This window comes from Hypanus sabinus, chromosome 10, assembly GCF_030144855.1.
Source record: "Hypanus sabinus isolate sHypSab1 chromosome 10, sHypSab1.hap1, whole genome shotgun sequence".
Lineage (NCBI taxonomy): Eukaryota > Metazoa > Chordata > Chondrichthyes > Myliobatiformes > Dasyatidae > Hypanus > Hypanus sabinus.
The window spans coordinates 149,017,465-149,033,351 of NC_082715.1; the positions used below are offsets into that span (position 1 = coordinate 149,017,465).

The 15,887-nt window shown below is 44.9% G+C and overlaps 1 protein-coding gene across 1 annotated transcript in view; it reads left to right on the forward strand.

Annotated features, from left to right (window-relative positions):
* rsph14 (radial spoke head 14 homolog) overlaps positions 1 to 15,887 on the forward strand; it is a 728,187-nt gene that overhangs the window by 668,596 nt on the left and 43,704 nt on the right. Inside the window, exon 4 of the mRNA XM_059983229.1 lies at positions 2,808 to 3,033. Coding sequence (XP_059839212.1) covers positions 2,808 to 3,033 — 226 coding nt within the window. The remainder of the gene's footprint in view (positions 1 to 2,807; positions 3,034 to 15,887) is intronic.

Consider the following 15,887-nt stretch of genomic DNA (forward strand, 5'->3'; position numbering starts at 1 on the left):
TTAAATGACAATACCGAACCTGCCTCTACCACTTCTACTGGAAGCTCGTTCCACACAATTACCACTCTCTGAGTAAAGAAGTTCCCCCTCATGTTACCCCTAAACTTTTGCCCCTTAACTCTCAACTCATGTCCTCTTGTTTGAATCTCCCCTATACTCAATGGAAAAAACCATCAACTCTATCTATCCCCCTCATAATTCTAAATACCTCTATCAAGTCCCCCCTCAACCTTCTACACTCCGAAGAATAAAGACCTAACTTGTTTAACATTTCTCTGTAACATAGGTGCTGAAACCCAGGTAACATTCTAGTAAATCTCCTCTGTTGACATTTTGTTGACATCTTTCCTATAATTCAGTGACCAGAACTGTACACAATACTCCAAATTTGGCCTCACCAATGCCTTGTACAATTTTAACATTATATTCCAACTCCTATACTCAATGCTCTGATTTATAAGGGCCAGCATACCAAAAGCTTTCTTCACCACCCTATCCACATGAGATTCCACCTTCAGGGAACTATGCACCATTCAGAGATCTTTAGAGTTTCTCCAAACTGGGGCTCCAACCAACAGGCCTTGACTTCCGGACTTCTGATCCAACCTTTAGTCCTTGTTCCTCAGCACTGGATTTATACCAGACATTCCAGATTTGCCTGCAGACTCGGTGACCAGGGTTTATCTGGAGGCTCCCCTACTTTATCCAAGTGTCAGTGAGAGTCCAGCCTCACCATTGGAGAATGCCAGGAGAACTTCCGTGGAGATCGAGGGAATTCTGCTCAATTTCACTCACTGTACACTGTATCCTCCAATGAGCCTCCCATGTCATTGCTGAATTCATTCCAGTGAACTATCCATTATACTTACTATGCTGCTACAGCCACTGGGTTCGTATTCACATCCCCCCCCACCCCCACCACCTTTCCCCAAGTTTCAGCTCCTTAAATAAAACTTGACCCCTGTCTTCTCCAATAATCCAGGCACCTTTCTATTTGTGTGGTATGAGGTGCTGAGGTAAATATTTGCAAGACTGTCTTATTTGGTTGTGAGCCACTGTTTAAACCAGATGCAGAGCTGTGCAGATGATAATTCATTAAAATACAAAAGTAACAAAATAGTGGTTTAAAAATCGGTAATATCTGCTTATCTCCTATTATCTCCACCAACAGATTTCTGAACAGTCTGTGAACCTATTTATTATTATAATTTATTGTAATTTTACGTCTTTACACTCTGCTGCTGCCATAAAACCACAATTCCATGCCATGCCAGTGAATAAATCTGATGTTGATTCTATGTGAATCCAATGGGTTGGAGGCTGGAATTTCACAGGGAGCTGGGGTGAATGATCTTCTTGACATTTCTGGCTGAACATAGTTGTTTACCCCTCAGCATTGCCTTCAACAGTCAGAGACTCAGCCCCACACTGTTCTTGGAGCCACTTCCATCTTTTTAGTTGTACCGCACAGCAACAGGTCCTTTTGCACATTGTGTCCATTCGAGTGTCTTTGCCTATCTGTCCTAATCCCATTTTCCAACATTAGATCCATATTTCTTTATACCTTGCCTTTTCAAGTGCTTCTCTAAATGTTTTAAGTGATCGCATCTGATTTCACCACCTGCTCCAGCAGAGTGATCTGCTCTCTGTGTAAAAACTATCCTCCCAGATTCCCTTTACAATTCCTTCTTCTGATCTTTCAGTTATGTCTTTGATACCCCTACAAGGGTAAAATGGTTCTGACTCTTATGTACATCCATCAGGTCTCCCTCAGCCTCCTTCAGGGAAATCAATCCCAGCCTATCTCTCCGGTTGTGCCCTTGGTCTTCTAACCCAGGCAACATCCTGGTGAGCCTCTTCTCTACTCTTTGCAGCACAACTACATGCTTTGTGACCAGAACTGCATACAGTACTCCAAGTGAACGCTAACCAGTATTTTGTAAAGTTGTGACATAATGTACCAAGTTTTGTATTCTCTGTCCTGGTCAATAAAAGCAACCATGCCATGTGTTTTCTTCACAATCTTAGTGACCACATTTCTGCCTTGACAGTTATAGAATATTTTATGTATTGCACTGGTCTGCTGCCACAAAACAACACATTTCATGACATACATCAGAGATGGTAAACCTGATCTGATTCTGATTCTGGGTTGCTCCAGCAGTCTGTTTAGTACTTCAGTAAGACCTCCTGTGATCCTCCAACCACCAGTGCACTGAGATACTTAAGGGAAGGAATCCCACCCACAGAAAGACCATTCCCATGTAAATTTAGCAGCTGATCTATGAGCAAGACTGCAAACATTAACACGTTTAACATGTTTAACACGATCTGATTGAAACGTTTAAGATAATTAAAGGATTTGATAGGATTGAGGCAGGAAATATGTTCCAGATGTTGGGAGAGTCCAGTACCAGAGGGCATGGATTGAGAATAAGAGGTCAGTTATTTAAAACAGAGTTGAGGAAGAGCTTCTTCTCCCAGAGAGTTGTGGAGGTGTGGAATGCACTGCCTCGGAAGATGGTGGAGGCCAATTCTCTGGATGCTTTCAAGAAGGAGCTGGATAGATATCTGATGTATAGGGGAATCAAGGGATATGGGGACAAGGCAGGGACTGGTTATTGATAGTGAATGATCAGCCATGATCTCAGAATGGCGATGCAGACTCGAGGGGCCGAATGGTCTACTTCTGCACCTATTGTCTATTGTCATACCCCTTCCCCCTGAACCTCAGTTCTTTCTCACAGACCCATTGCAAGTGAGCCGTTTAGTGGTGATTACAATGCCTGTTAACCTCTCTCCCACAGGTGCAGCCACTATCATTGATGCCAACTTGGTTCCCTTGCTGATAATGAAACTGCACACGGAGCTCGATGAGATTCAGGAGCTGATACTGCAGACCCTGCACTTTTGTCTTCGCATAGACACCAAACAAGCCCTGGACGCTGGAGGTGTTACCGTGCTGAAGTCTAAGCTCGCACATGTTTCTGACACCATTAGGAGTCTGGCTGCACAGGCGCTGATGGATATCAGGTGAGCTTCAAGCTGAATGCCAGCCGAGGGTTTTCCCCACGTGCATCAGCTGTAGTTCTAATGTGGCCGGCAATAAGTGGCTTGGACTGGTTGCCCACTATTCACTCTGCCTGACATTATTCTCCACTGACATTAGAAGAAAGTAAAATTGTTCAGGTGGGGTATGCGTGAGGCTGAGGTATCCAGCAAGTTCTTCCAAGCAGGCAAATAAGGTTAGAACCATTCAAGTAGAGAAGGAAATCATTCGGCCCATAGTGTCTGGGCTTTTCCTCTGAATTATCAGGTCATTGTTTTAATATTGTTGCATGTAATGACGGCAGTGAAAAGTTTTCCAGACAGACCATAGCTAGTCCATCAGGGAAAGCAATAGCAGAATGCAGAATCTATTGTTCCAGTCACAGAAAGAGTCCAGTGCAGGTAAACAGTTAAGGAGTAAGGGCCACGACAAGGTAGATTGACAGATCAAGAGTGCATCTTTATCAGATGAGAGGTCCATTCAAAAATCCTATAACACTGAGATAGAAGCGGTTGTGAGCCTGGTGGGACATATTCTTAAGCTTTTGTACCTTCTGCCTGATGGAAGCAGGGAGAAGAGAGAATGTTGGGAGTAGGAGGGGTCTTTGATTATGCTGGCTGCTTTTCTAAGGCAGCGTAAAGTGTAGATGGAGTCTACAGAAAGGGACTCTTTCCCCCAGTTTTCCTCTCTCATCTCCATTCAGGGCCACAAACAGTCCTTCTAAGTGGAGGCAACACATTAGCTGTATGTCTGTCGGGGTCATCTACTGTATCCGGTTCTCCTGGTGTGGCTTCTTCCACTGCATTGTTGAGAGCTGATATAGACTGAGGGACCACTTTGTCAAGCAGCTCACTCTGATTGCCACAAAAGTTAGGCTTCCCCAATGACTACCCATTTTAATTCCAATTCCCATTCCCATATGTCCCACTCGCCCCTCACTTGGCTTCACCTATCACTTGCCAGATTGAACTCTTTCCCCTTTCCCCCTCCCCCCCACCTATTTCTGGTTTCTTCACCCTTTCTTTCCAGTCCTGATGAAGGGTCTTGGCCCCAAAACAGACTCTTTATTCCTCTCCACAGATGCTGCCTGATTTGCTGAGTTCCTCCACTATTTTGTGTTTCTTTATCACACTGCAGCTTGGCTCCATCACTGTGGCCTCTTCACTGAAGTCAGTGATGTTTGAACTTTAATCCTTGTGTTTCCTTTTATGATCCCTCATTCTCTCTGTCTCGGTAAACTTCAGAAGTAATTGTTTTCAATAAAGACTCCCATTAACTTTTCATCTGGGAAAATAGAGTCCTGCGCATTTTCAACAATGAACTTTTGGGCTAAGTGTAGCTTGTCTAAGAGTGCTGACATTGGTGGGCTGCAGTAGATTTGCAGCAGGGTTCCTATGGTGAAATATCCGGTGAAGACACATGCCTTAGTTCTTGCAAAGTGACTGGTGGAACTCCTTTGAGGAGGTTCCAATGGACAGTGGGGGAGGGAAGGCACTGCACACCTGCTGAATCCAGCTCTGCACTGAACTATTGTTCAGAGGAAGTGCAAGGCTGGGCTAGCACATTTACAGATGACATGACAGTTTGTGGAGTTGGGGGTAGTGTAGAAGGTTGTTGTAGTGACAAAAGGATATTGAAAAGATGCAGAGCTGACCTGAGAAGTGGCAGATGGAGTTCAACATGAAAAAGTGTGAAGTGATTCACTTTGGAAGGTTGCAAAGGCATTTTTGAAGGCAGAGTCCAGGGTTAATGGCAGGATTCTCAGCAGTGTGGAGAAACAGATGGATCTTGGGGTCCATGTCCACAGATCCCTCAAAGTTGCCACACAAGTTGATAGGGTTGTTAAGAAGGGGTAGCGTGTGTTTTCCTTCATTAGTTGGAGGGTTGAGTTCAGGAGCTGCAGCTCTACAAAACCCTGGTTAAACAACACTAGGAATATTGTGTTCAGTTCTGGTCACTTCTTTACAGGAAGAATGGAAAAACTTTAGAGATGGTGCAGAGGAGCTTGACAAGGAAGCTGCCTAGATTAGAGAGCTTGTGTTATGAGGATAGGTTGAGTGAGCTAGGTACGGCTTTTCTCTCTTGAGGGAAGGAGGAGGAGAGGTGACTTGATAGAGGTGTACAAGTTGATCAGAGACATGGATACCCAGAGACTCTTTTCCAGGGTGGAAATGGCTGATACAAAGGGGCATAATTTTAAGGTGACACACCCAAGATGCTGGGGGAGCTCAGCAGGTCAGCATCTGTGGAAATGAATAAGCAGTTGACGTTTTGGGCCAAGACCTTCTTCAGAACTGCGAAGGAAGGGAGAAATATTGGGTCCTACAACACATTTGTCATGACAGCAGCGGATGTCCAGGCTGTCTTCCATTTTTCTTTGACTTTCTACCCAGCATGAGTCAGTACCTGTGCAACAGGAAGATCAACTAGGCATCAAATATAGTCAACAAGACATACTGATGTTAAGTACAGAATTCGTCAGATATATTTTGATGTGTTCTTAATGTATTTAAAAGTGGTCTTCAAGGCATTAAAATGGTGCAGACATTAATTTTATCTGAATGCATGTGACCGGAGAAAATAGAACCCTGCAGCTTAATGTGCTTTATATTAAATTAAATATGACTAGGCGTTTTTATAATTTTGATGCATAGTGCATTAGAACAATTAGAACAATTAGAACAGTGCGTTAGAACAGATTCTTTTTGTTCTATTTAAAGTGCACTTTCTAGTGGAGAGAGCAGAGCTTCACAGAAAGCTGTATTTAGGGAGGCCACTTAGCCCATTGGGTTGGCACTACTCTTATTCAAGAGCAATTCAATAATCCCTCTACCCTCTCACCATAGCCCTGCAAATCCATTTTGCACAGATACATCCAGCTCCAGTTGAACACTTCTGTTGAATCTGCCTCCTCTCCTGTTCCAGAGAAGAATTCCAAACCCTAATCCCATTCTGAGTAAAAACAATTTCTCCTCATTTCCCTTACATTCCTTTGGCCAATCACATCCTCTCGTTCTTGGGCAACTGTTATCTCCACTGCATGCTTTCATGACTTTAAAAATCTCTGTCAGGTCTCCTCACAAATTCTCTCTTCAAAAGAGAGCAACTTCATCTTCCACAGGAAAGAAGGAAAACAAGTACATTAGTTAATGTAGAGAAATTCTGTAGATGCTGGAAATCCATAGTAACACACATAAAAAGTGCTAGAGGAACTCAGTAGGTCAGGCAGCATCTATAGAAAAGAATGATTAGTTGATGCTTTGGCCCGAGACCATTCTCAGGACCCTTCATCGTCGGTTAATGTGGGTCCCTTAAAGGCCGAACCAGGAGAAGCTGTTTTGGGAAATACTGAAATGGTAGAAATATTAAATGATTTCGTTCAGCCATCGTTTTTACCTTTGCCAGTGTAACTTTACCATGGTACATGATGAATAATGTCATAAGCAATAGTGGTACATTCTGATTGCTGCATCATACAGCTCTTCTAATGGTAGCAGACTTCCCCAAGCAGTAGTACTGTAATTGAATGCTGTATGTTTGCATTATCGCATCACCTAGGCGAGTATAACTTTGTAAACAGAAACATAGAAAACCTACAGCACAATACAAGCCCTTTAACCCACAAGGTTGTGCTGAACATGTCCCTACCTTAGAACTACCTAGGCTTTACCCATAACCCTCTATTTTTCTGAGCTCCATGTAGTCATCCAGGAGCCTCTTAAAATACCCTATCGTTTCCACTTCCATCACCATTTCCGGCAGCCCATTCCACGCACTCACTACTCTCTGTATAAAAAACTTACCCCTGACATCTCCTCTGTACCTACTCCCCAGCACCTGAAACCTGTGTCCACTTGTGGCAACCATTTCAGCCCTGGGAAAAAGCCTCTGACTATCCACACGATCAATGTCTCTCATCATCTTATACACCTCTATCAGGTTACCTCTCATCCTCTATCGCTCCAAGTAGAAAAGGCCGAGTTCACTCAACCTGTTTTCATAAGGCATGCTCCCCAATCCAGGTAACATCCTTGTAAATCTCCTCTGCACCCTTTCTATGGTTTCCACATCCTTCCTGTAGTGAGGCGACCAGAACTGAGCACAGTACTCCAAGTGGGGTCTGACCAGGGTCCGATATAGCTGCAACATTACCTCTCAGCTCCTAAATTTAATTCCATGATTGATGAAGGCCAATACACCATATGCCTTCTTAACCACAGAGTCAACCAGATAGTGGTTCATTTTGGTAGATCAAATATGATGGCAGAATATAGTATTAATGGTAAGCCTCTGATCTTCCACACTGCCAAGAGGCTTACCATTAATACTATATTCTGCCATCATATTTGACCTACCAAAATGAACCACTTACCTGGTTTGAACTCCATCTGCCAATTCTCAGCCCAGTTTTGCTATCAATGTCCCACTGTAACCTCTGACAGTCCTCCACACTATCCACAACACCCCCAACCTTTGTGTCATCAGCAAATGTACTAACCCAACCCACTACTTCTTCATCCAGGTCATTTATAAAAATCACAAAGACTAAGGGTCCCAGAACAGATCCCTGAGGCACACCACTGGTCACCGACCTCCATGCAGAATATGACCCATCTGCAACTGCTCTTTGCCTTCTGTGGGCAAGTCAGTTCTGGATCCACAAAGTATCCCCTTGGATCCCATGCCTCCTTACTTTCTCAATAAGTCTCACATGGGGTACCTTATCAAATGCCTTGCTGAAATCCATATACCCTATATCTACTGCTCTTCCTTCATCAATGTGTTTAGTCACATCCTCAAAAAATTCAATCAGGCTCGTAAGGCACGACCTGCCCTTGACAAAGCCATGCAAACTATTCCTAATCATATTATACATCTCCAAATGTTCATAAATCCTGCCTCTCAGGATCTTCTCCATCAACTTACCAACCACTGAAGTAAGACTCACTGGTCTATAATTTCCTGGGCTATCTCTACTCCCTTTCTTCAATAAGGGAACAACATCCACAACCTTCCAATCCTCTGGAACCTCTCCTGTTCCCATTGATGATACAAAGATCATCACCATAGGCTCAGCAATCTCCACCCTTGCCTCCCACAGTAGCCTGGGGTACATCTCATCCGGTCCCGGTGACTTATCCAACTATTTGCTTTCCAAAAGCTCCAGCACATCCTCTTTCTTAATATCTACATGCTCAAACTTTTCAGTCTGCTGCAAATCATCACTACAATCACCAAGATCCTTTTCCAGAGTGAATACTGAAGTACCTCTGCTATTTCCTCCGGTTCCATACACACTTTCCCACTGTCACACTTGATTGGTCCTGTTCTTTCATGTCTTATCCTCTTGCTCTTCACATACTTGTAGAATACCTTGGGGTTTTCCTTCATCCTGCCCACCAAGGCCTTCTCACGGCCCCTTCTGGCTCTCCTAATTTCCTTCTTAAGCTCCTTCCTTATAATCTTCTAGATCTCTACTATTACCTAGCTCTCTGAACCTTTCATAAAATTTTCTTTTCTTCTTGACTAAACTTACTATGGCCTTTGTCCACCACTGGTACAACATGGTTTGCATTTTGGAATTAACAGTTGTCTTGTCAGCTGTAGCACTTGTGGTAATTGACGTGTGGATTGTCATGGTGACAAAAATACTCAGTGAACTCTTTAAATAAAGGAGCCATCATGACTGTTACTGGGATACCTTCACATCACATGTTAGTCGAATGTTAGGGAAAGTGGAATCTGAATGCAGTATGTGTAGGAACTGATCGCCAACTGATCGCCTTGCCAACTGCTCGCAGCTCCCATTGGGTGGGAGGTACAGAAGCCTGAAGTCCCACACTATCAGGTTCAGCAAGAGCTACATCAAACATTGACCATTTATTCACTTCCATCGGTGCTGCCTGGGCCACTGAGTTCTTCCACCATTTTGTGTGTGTGGCTTTGGATTTCCAGCATCTGCAGATTTTCTTGTGTTTATGATTTGTTGCTCCACTGCAAAGTGTCTTTGAAAGATGCGTACGCTGAAGAATTTTAAATCTTCTCTTAGATGGGAGTTCAGTGAAACCCTCTCTCACTGCTCCCCTCTGACTCTTCGACCTTGTACTCACCCAGACCCATTACCACAGCCATGTATCCTTCCTGGGAATATGCCTTCTCCGCCATCATGTTCAGATTCCCTCTTCTGCAGCCCTTGACCTTTCCCACCCAGTTGGCTTCACCTTCCAGCTAGCCTCTAGGATTCCATAACTGGGAATTTTCAGGTGACCTGCCGAATCTACATAAACCTCTAAGAAAGCAGAGGCGATGTTGTGCCTTCTTTGCGATGGCACTTCCAAGCTGGTCCCAGGACAGATCCTCTGACATGATCATACAAAGGAATTTAAAGTTACTGAGCCTCTCTACCTCTGATCCTGTAGTCGATAATCAGCTCGTTGGTTTTGCTGACATTAAGTGAGAGGTCATTGTCGTGGCACCATTCAGACAGATTTTCAGGCAGTCGACATTTTGATGCTGCCTGACCTGCTGCATTTCTCCAGCACCCTGGTGTGTTGCTCCTGGTTTCCAGTGGCGGCAGTCTCCTGTGTTTCTGATTTTGATCTAGATCTCCTGGTGGAGGAGGTGAGACGGGGGTGTCCACACATCAGGAAGTAGTGAGAAGCTGTATGGATTTCAGTGCCAGGAGCGTTCCCTGGGAACTGGGGCATAGAGTGGGGAAAAGATTAATGAATGACCTTGAAATGCTTTTGAGGTGAGTGGATGTATCTGTGCTCAACTACATAAATATTAAATAAAAGCACACATGTGGGAGACAGGTTTGACTGGTGGATTCACATTGTGATGTGACAGAGAGGGAACAATGTGAATGTGTAGACAACAGTGCATGTGCTGACAACCGATCAGGTATGCATGTATAGACACAGATTAATACACAAGTGTAGACAACAATCCAAATGTAGTGCTAAGTGGGGGGGTCTTTGCTTTAATAGATCCATTCATTATACTTCCTCCCCCTTTAGATTAATGCAGCATAAACTGTATATGTACAAAACATTCAAGCTCCCTTTCATAAACCCATATTCCAAGTAAATAGGCTTTCACACTAACAGTCCAGAACTAACTTCACTGTTCTGAAGATTCGGACTTTTGGGTGGCGCCCTGATTCATTCAGGATAGCACCTCTGGGACCTGTGGAGTGTCATCAGGTTTGGAGGAGTCTTGTCTAAGACAATGTTCTGGTTTCCCATGTCACGTTGCTGTCAGTGACATGATCATCACTGATCATGATTAAGTCTGGTGACTGTAATGTGTTCATCTTGCTGGATGCAGTCAATTCAGGTGTGTTCATCGGCTGAGCATCCAGTATCTGGTCCACATGATGACTCCATGTCTGATCTCCAACATTCACTGTGTACATCAGTGGTCCAGATCTCTTAACTATCTTACCAGGTGTCCACTTGTCTTCTTTTGCCAACAGCGGAAGACGTGACAAGCCATCAGCATCGCTGTGTTGTTTGGTACCTTTGAACTCTGTCATAAGAGTGGGCTGCTAGGAATTGTGCCCAACATTGTAACCAGGTAGCAGTCATCACTGGAATTCCCTTCCTGGGGGTGAAAATGGACACAAAGGGCTGGTGATCTGTCACTAGTGTAAACTTTTGTCCATAGAAGTAGTGGTGGAACTTCTTTATTCCTCATACTAGACTAAGGGTCTCTGAGTCAATCTGTGAATAGTTGTATTTTGCACTCATCAGTGATCTTGAAGCAAACATGATCGGACATTCAGATTCATCTTTCATAATGTGTGACAAAATGGCTCCAATGCCATAAGGGGACTCATCACAATCCAGTTTCCTGGGCAGCAATGGGTCATAATAGGTCATCGAATGTTATTAGTCTCTTTGTTTCCTTGAACGATCTTTCATATTTTTCTTCCTGTCTATAACACTGCATTCAATGGATGCAGCACTGTCCCAATGTTTGGGAGAAACCGGTGGTAGTAGTGACCTGAGTTGTGACACTTACTCAGGCTTGGGTACAGGTGCATCATTCTCACCAGTCGCAGTGATGTCATCGAGGTAACACTGTTTTCCTGGGATAGCTTGGAGCACTTGGTGCATTGCTCTTTGCTGAATTGCTGAAGCTGATGCAACGCCAAAGACAAGACGATTGTACTGGAACAGTCCCTTGTGAGGGTTGATTGCGAGGAACTTCCTGCTTGACTCCTCAATTCCATTTTCAAATAGGCTTGTGACAAAGCAATTTTTGAAATCCTCCACCCACCTGCCAAAGATGCAAAGATGAATTCTATTCATGGCAGTGGAAACTGCACAGTACACAGCACTGGGTTGATGCTCACCTTGAAATACGTACATATGTGAATGGCTCCAACCTTCCCTTTCTTGATTACCAGGACAGTAGTGATCCAAACACTCCACTCACCTTGGAAAGAGCTCCAACTACCTCCAAGCTCTGCATTTCAGCATCCACTTTCGGGTGTAGTGCATAAGTCACTGGATGCTCTTTGTGAAATCTTGGTGTTGCTTCTTCATCCAGCTCAATTCTGACCTTCATGCCTTTGAGTTTACCAATCCCTTTCTCATTAGCATTACGCAACTGTGCCAGTCTCTGGTTAGTGCTGCCATTGCCTATCGATGACACACTGATAGTTCTGATTGAGTGCCAGTCTAGTTGGATCTTTCTCAACCATTCACATCCAAACAGTGCTGCTCCTCCACTTTTCAACACAAAGCTCAATCTGTTGTGCTTGCCCTCCATACATCACATTCACTTTGCTTTTGGGAGACACTTTTTTGCCAATGTAGGTCTTTAACATCACAGCGGTCTTCTCTAATGGTATCTTAGAAAACAATCTGGTGTTGTTAGCCTCTGGAATTATAGACATAGCTGAGCCTGTATCCAGCTCCATTTCCAGTTTTACTCCAGACACATCTATTGTGATCAATATTATACTGTGATCTGCTTCAGTTACACAATGCAGTTCACCTTTGTCAGACTCTATGTTGTCTGATTCTGTTTTGCATTCAGTAACTTTATGCATTTGCTTATTTTGTGTCTGAGACTTTTCATTTGGTTGTGCTTTCTGTCTGCCTTGTACATTCTTTCTATGCGACCTTGTCTGTGACATTTTCTTCTTTGAACCAACAGTCATTTTCATTACGGGAGGATCTACTACATCAATAACATTTTTGGCTTTTTGCACCATTCAGAGACATTTTGTGCATTTTACATTCTAACCACCTTTTCTGTAGCTCATCTGGATCCTTTGCTGCAGTCTCTAACAATATTGCAGTCATCAATGCCCGTTCTAATGTTAGGCGTCTTTTGAGTGTGTTGACTATGCATGCCACATACAAGCCTGTCCCTTAATGCTCAGAAAGTCCACCTCTGAAGTCACAGTGCTGGGAAAATTGCACAGTTCTGCAATGTATTCAGAAACGCTTTCAACTTTTGACTGGTTCCTTTTGTAAAATGTAAATCTCTCAGCTCTTACTAGTGGTTTAGGGCTAAAGTGATTTTGTAAAATTGTAACAATTTTGTCGAAGTCTTGCTTGCTGGCTTTTCAGGGGTTACTAGGTTCCATAAGAGACTACGTTCTTGCACCCATTAAGCTAAGAAGTGCAGGGGCTTTCTTTATCTCCTCCACATTGTCTGCATTACAATATAGTTCAGCTCTCCCAGCCTTCATAAGCAAGTTGGGCAATTTTCCTAAATGAATCCATTGCCAAACCATACATGTGCGTAGACACAGACTAATAATACGCATGCGTGGACAACAATCCATACGTAGTGCTAAAGGGAGGGAGGGGTCATTGCTCTAAAAGAAATAGATCCATACATTACAGATGTGAATGTTTTCATTTATCAAATGTTACCCAATCCACTCATCGTCACATTCAGTTCACGGACCTACCAACAGTCTGTCTGTCAGCCAGCAAACAGCACAATGCCTTGGGAAGGCAAAATGAATTAGATCGCTTTTCTTTAGTTTAGAAGAATGAGGGATGATCTTACTGGACCCTGAGGGGACTTGATGTTGCAGATAGAAACATATAAAACCTACAGCACAATCCTGTCCTTTCTGCCCACAAGGCTGTGCCAAACATGTCCCTACCTTAGAACTGCCTGGGCTTTACCATAACCCTTTATTTTTCTAAGCTCCATGTACCCATCCAGGAGTCTCTTAAAAGACCCTATCGCTTCCACCTCCACCACCACTGCCAGCAGCCCATTCCATGCACTCACCACGCTCTGTGTAAAAAACTTACCCCTGACATCTCCTCTGTACCTAATTCCAAGCACCTTAAAACTGTGCCCTTTCGTGCTAGCCATTTCAGCCCTGGGAAAAAGCCTCTGACTGTCCACACAACCAATGCATCTCATTATCTTGTACACCTCTATCAGGTCACTTCTCATCCTCCATCGCTCCAAGGAGAAAAGGCAGAGTTCACTCAACCTATTCTCATCAGGCATGCTCCCCAATCTAGGCAACATCCTTGTAAATCTCCTCTGCACCCTTTCTATGGTTTCCACTAGATGTTGAAATGTTTCTACTCACAAGATTTTAACGTTCATTCAACCAGATTTTCAATCTCATGATAGGAACCTTTCTGCACGTTTAGTTTGTGGGATCTGGGCATCAACGTTAGCTGCCCACCCAACTTACCTTCCAGTAAGATGGCAGCACGTTTGAATGCAGCGGCCTTTCAGGGGCAACCAAAGGTACTTTTGTCTGTCAGGATATCAGAGGAACACACAAAATGCTGCAGGAACTCATCAGGCCAGGCAGCATCCATGGAAAAGAGAACTGCTGCCCTCCTTTAGGAGAAGGTGCTGTTGGGCAGGGAGTTCCAGGATTGAGACGCAGTGACAAGGACGAAATAGTGATTTATTTCCATGTCACCATGGAAGTGTGTCACCCAGATTCAGATTCAGTTTAATTTATTTATTAATGTACATCAAAACATTGTTAACAACCAAGTGGCCCACTGTGTGTTTCATAATGGGTTTATACTGGTTTATGTGATGAATGTTTCAGGTGGCAGGTGAGGTACCAGTCAAGCAGACTGCTTTGCCCATAAGATCATCAGACACAGAATTAGGCCATTTGGCCCATTGAGTCCACTCTGCCATTCCATCATGGCTGATTTATTATCCCTCTTGTCCCCATTCTCCTGCCTTCTCCCCGTAACCTTTGATGCCCTTACTAATCAAGAATCTATCAACCTTCACTTTAAGTATACCCAATGACTTGGCCTCTACAGCTGTCTGTGGCAATGAATTCCATAGACTCAGCCCCCTCTGGCTAAAGAAATTCCTCCTCATTCTGTTTTAAAGGGACAACCTTCTACTCTGAGGCCCCCTGCTCCTATAATCCCTCACTCTAGGAAACATCCTCTCCACGTCAACATTTTCAGCCAAGACCTTTGAAGTCTTGATGAAAGGTCTCAGCTCACAAAGTCAACTGTTTATTCCTCCCCATAGATTCTGCTTGACCTGTTGTGTTCCTCAGTTTTTTGTGTTGGAATGATCTGCCTGCTTTTTCACTGGATGTGACAATACTTACCAATAACCAGGTACCTGTGTCACATTGGTACTGGGCCCTTGCCAATAATGATCACGGGCTTGCTCAGCTCACCGATCACAGAAAGGCAGGTCTGGGTGCGTTCACTCACCCTCAGCTGGCTGCTGTGACCTGCAGCTGGAGTCTCACCCCATGTAGACCAAACATTATCCATGCCATCAGAATTTGAGGGGTGTCTGGGGATGTGAAGCTGAAGGATATTGTTTGTTCAGCCTCCCTATCTTCTTCCTCCCCCTTCACTGGCTGGGCTTGTGGGAGTGAATGGGCTGTTTCAGACCTGTGAGTGAGTAAATATTTGAAATAGTTCCAGAGTGAATGTAAAAAACATCTCCTTCCCATTACTACCATCAGGGAGGAGGTACTGGAGCCTGAAGACCCCTTTTCCCATTACTCCCATCAGGGAGGAGGCTGTCACATGGGGACAGAAAGCTGGACCCAAGTGCAGGATGCAGGCACTGAAGTACTAGGGGCAGAACAGGAATAACTAAAGGATAGAACCAGATGGGGAGACCAGGGCATGCTAGGTAATCCTGGGGTTCAGAGAGAGTTCATGGCTAGGCTGGATCCCGGAGTCCGTCGCTAGGCTAGAGAGCTCCCTGGGCGGCCGCATACTCCTGGGCAGGGCTGCCTCCCAGGCAGGAACACAGAGGCCCAGGCAAGATGCGGAACTCCTGGGCAGGTGCGGTCACAACCCTTAGGGAGCAAGGGGCAGGAAGGGGCAGAGACCACAGGATGGGCCGCATAACTCCTGGGCAGGGCTGCCTCCCAGGCAGGAACACAGAGGCCCAGGCAAGATGCGGAACTCCTGGGCAGGTGCGGGCACAACCCTTAGGGAGCAAGGGGCAGGAAGGGGCAGAGACCACAGGATGGGCCGCATAACTCCTGGGCAGGGCTGCCTCCCAGGCAGGAACACGGCCCAGGCAAGACGCAGGACACCTGGGCAGGTAGCAGGCACAACCCATCAGAGGTGAGGGGTAGGAAGGGGACAGTCTCCCCACCGGGCAACGGCAGTCCGGCCTGCTACCCATCGGAGGCAAGGGATCGGAAGGGAACTTGGTCCGGGGTAACTGCAAGGTTTACTCACCGAACTTGAGGATGAAGCCGTGGGCCCTCCAAGCCCGGACAACCAGAACAAACAGAGCTGATCAGAGGAAACACCTGGGAACATGGCAAACCAGCTCATACAAGACAGCCAGCGAACAGGACAAAACAGGGAGGGAGGGAGGGAGGGAG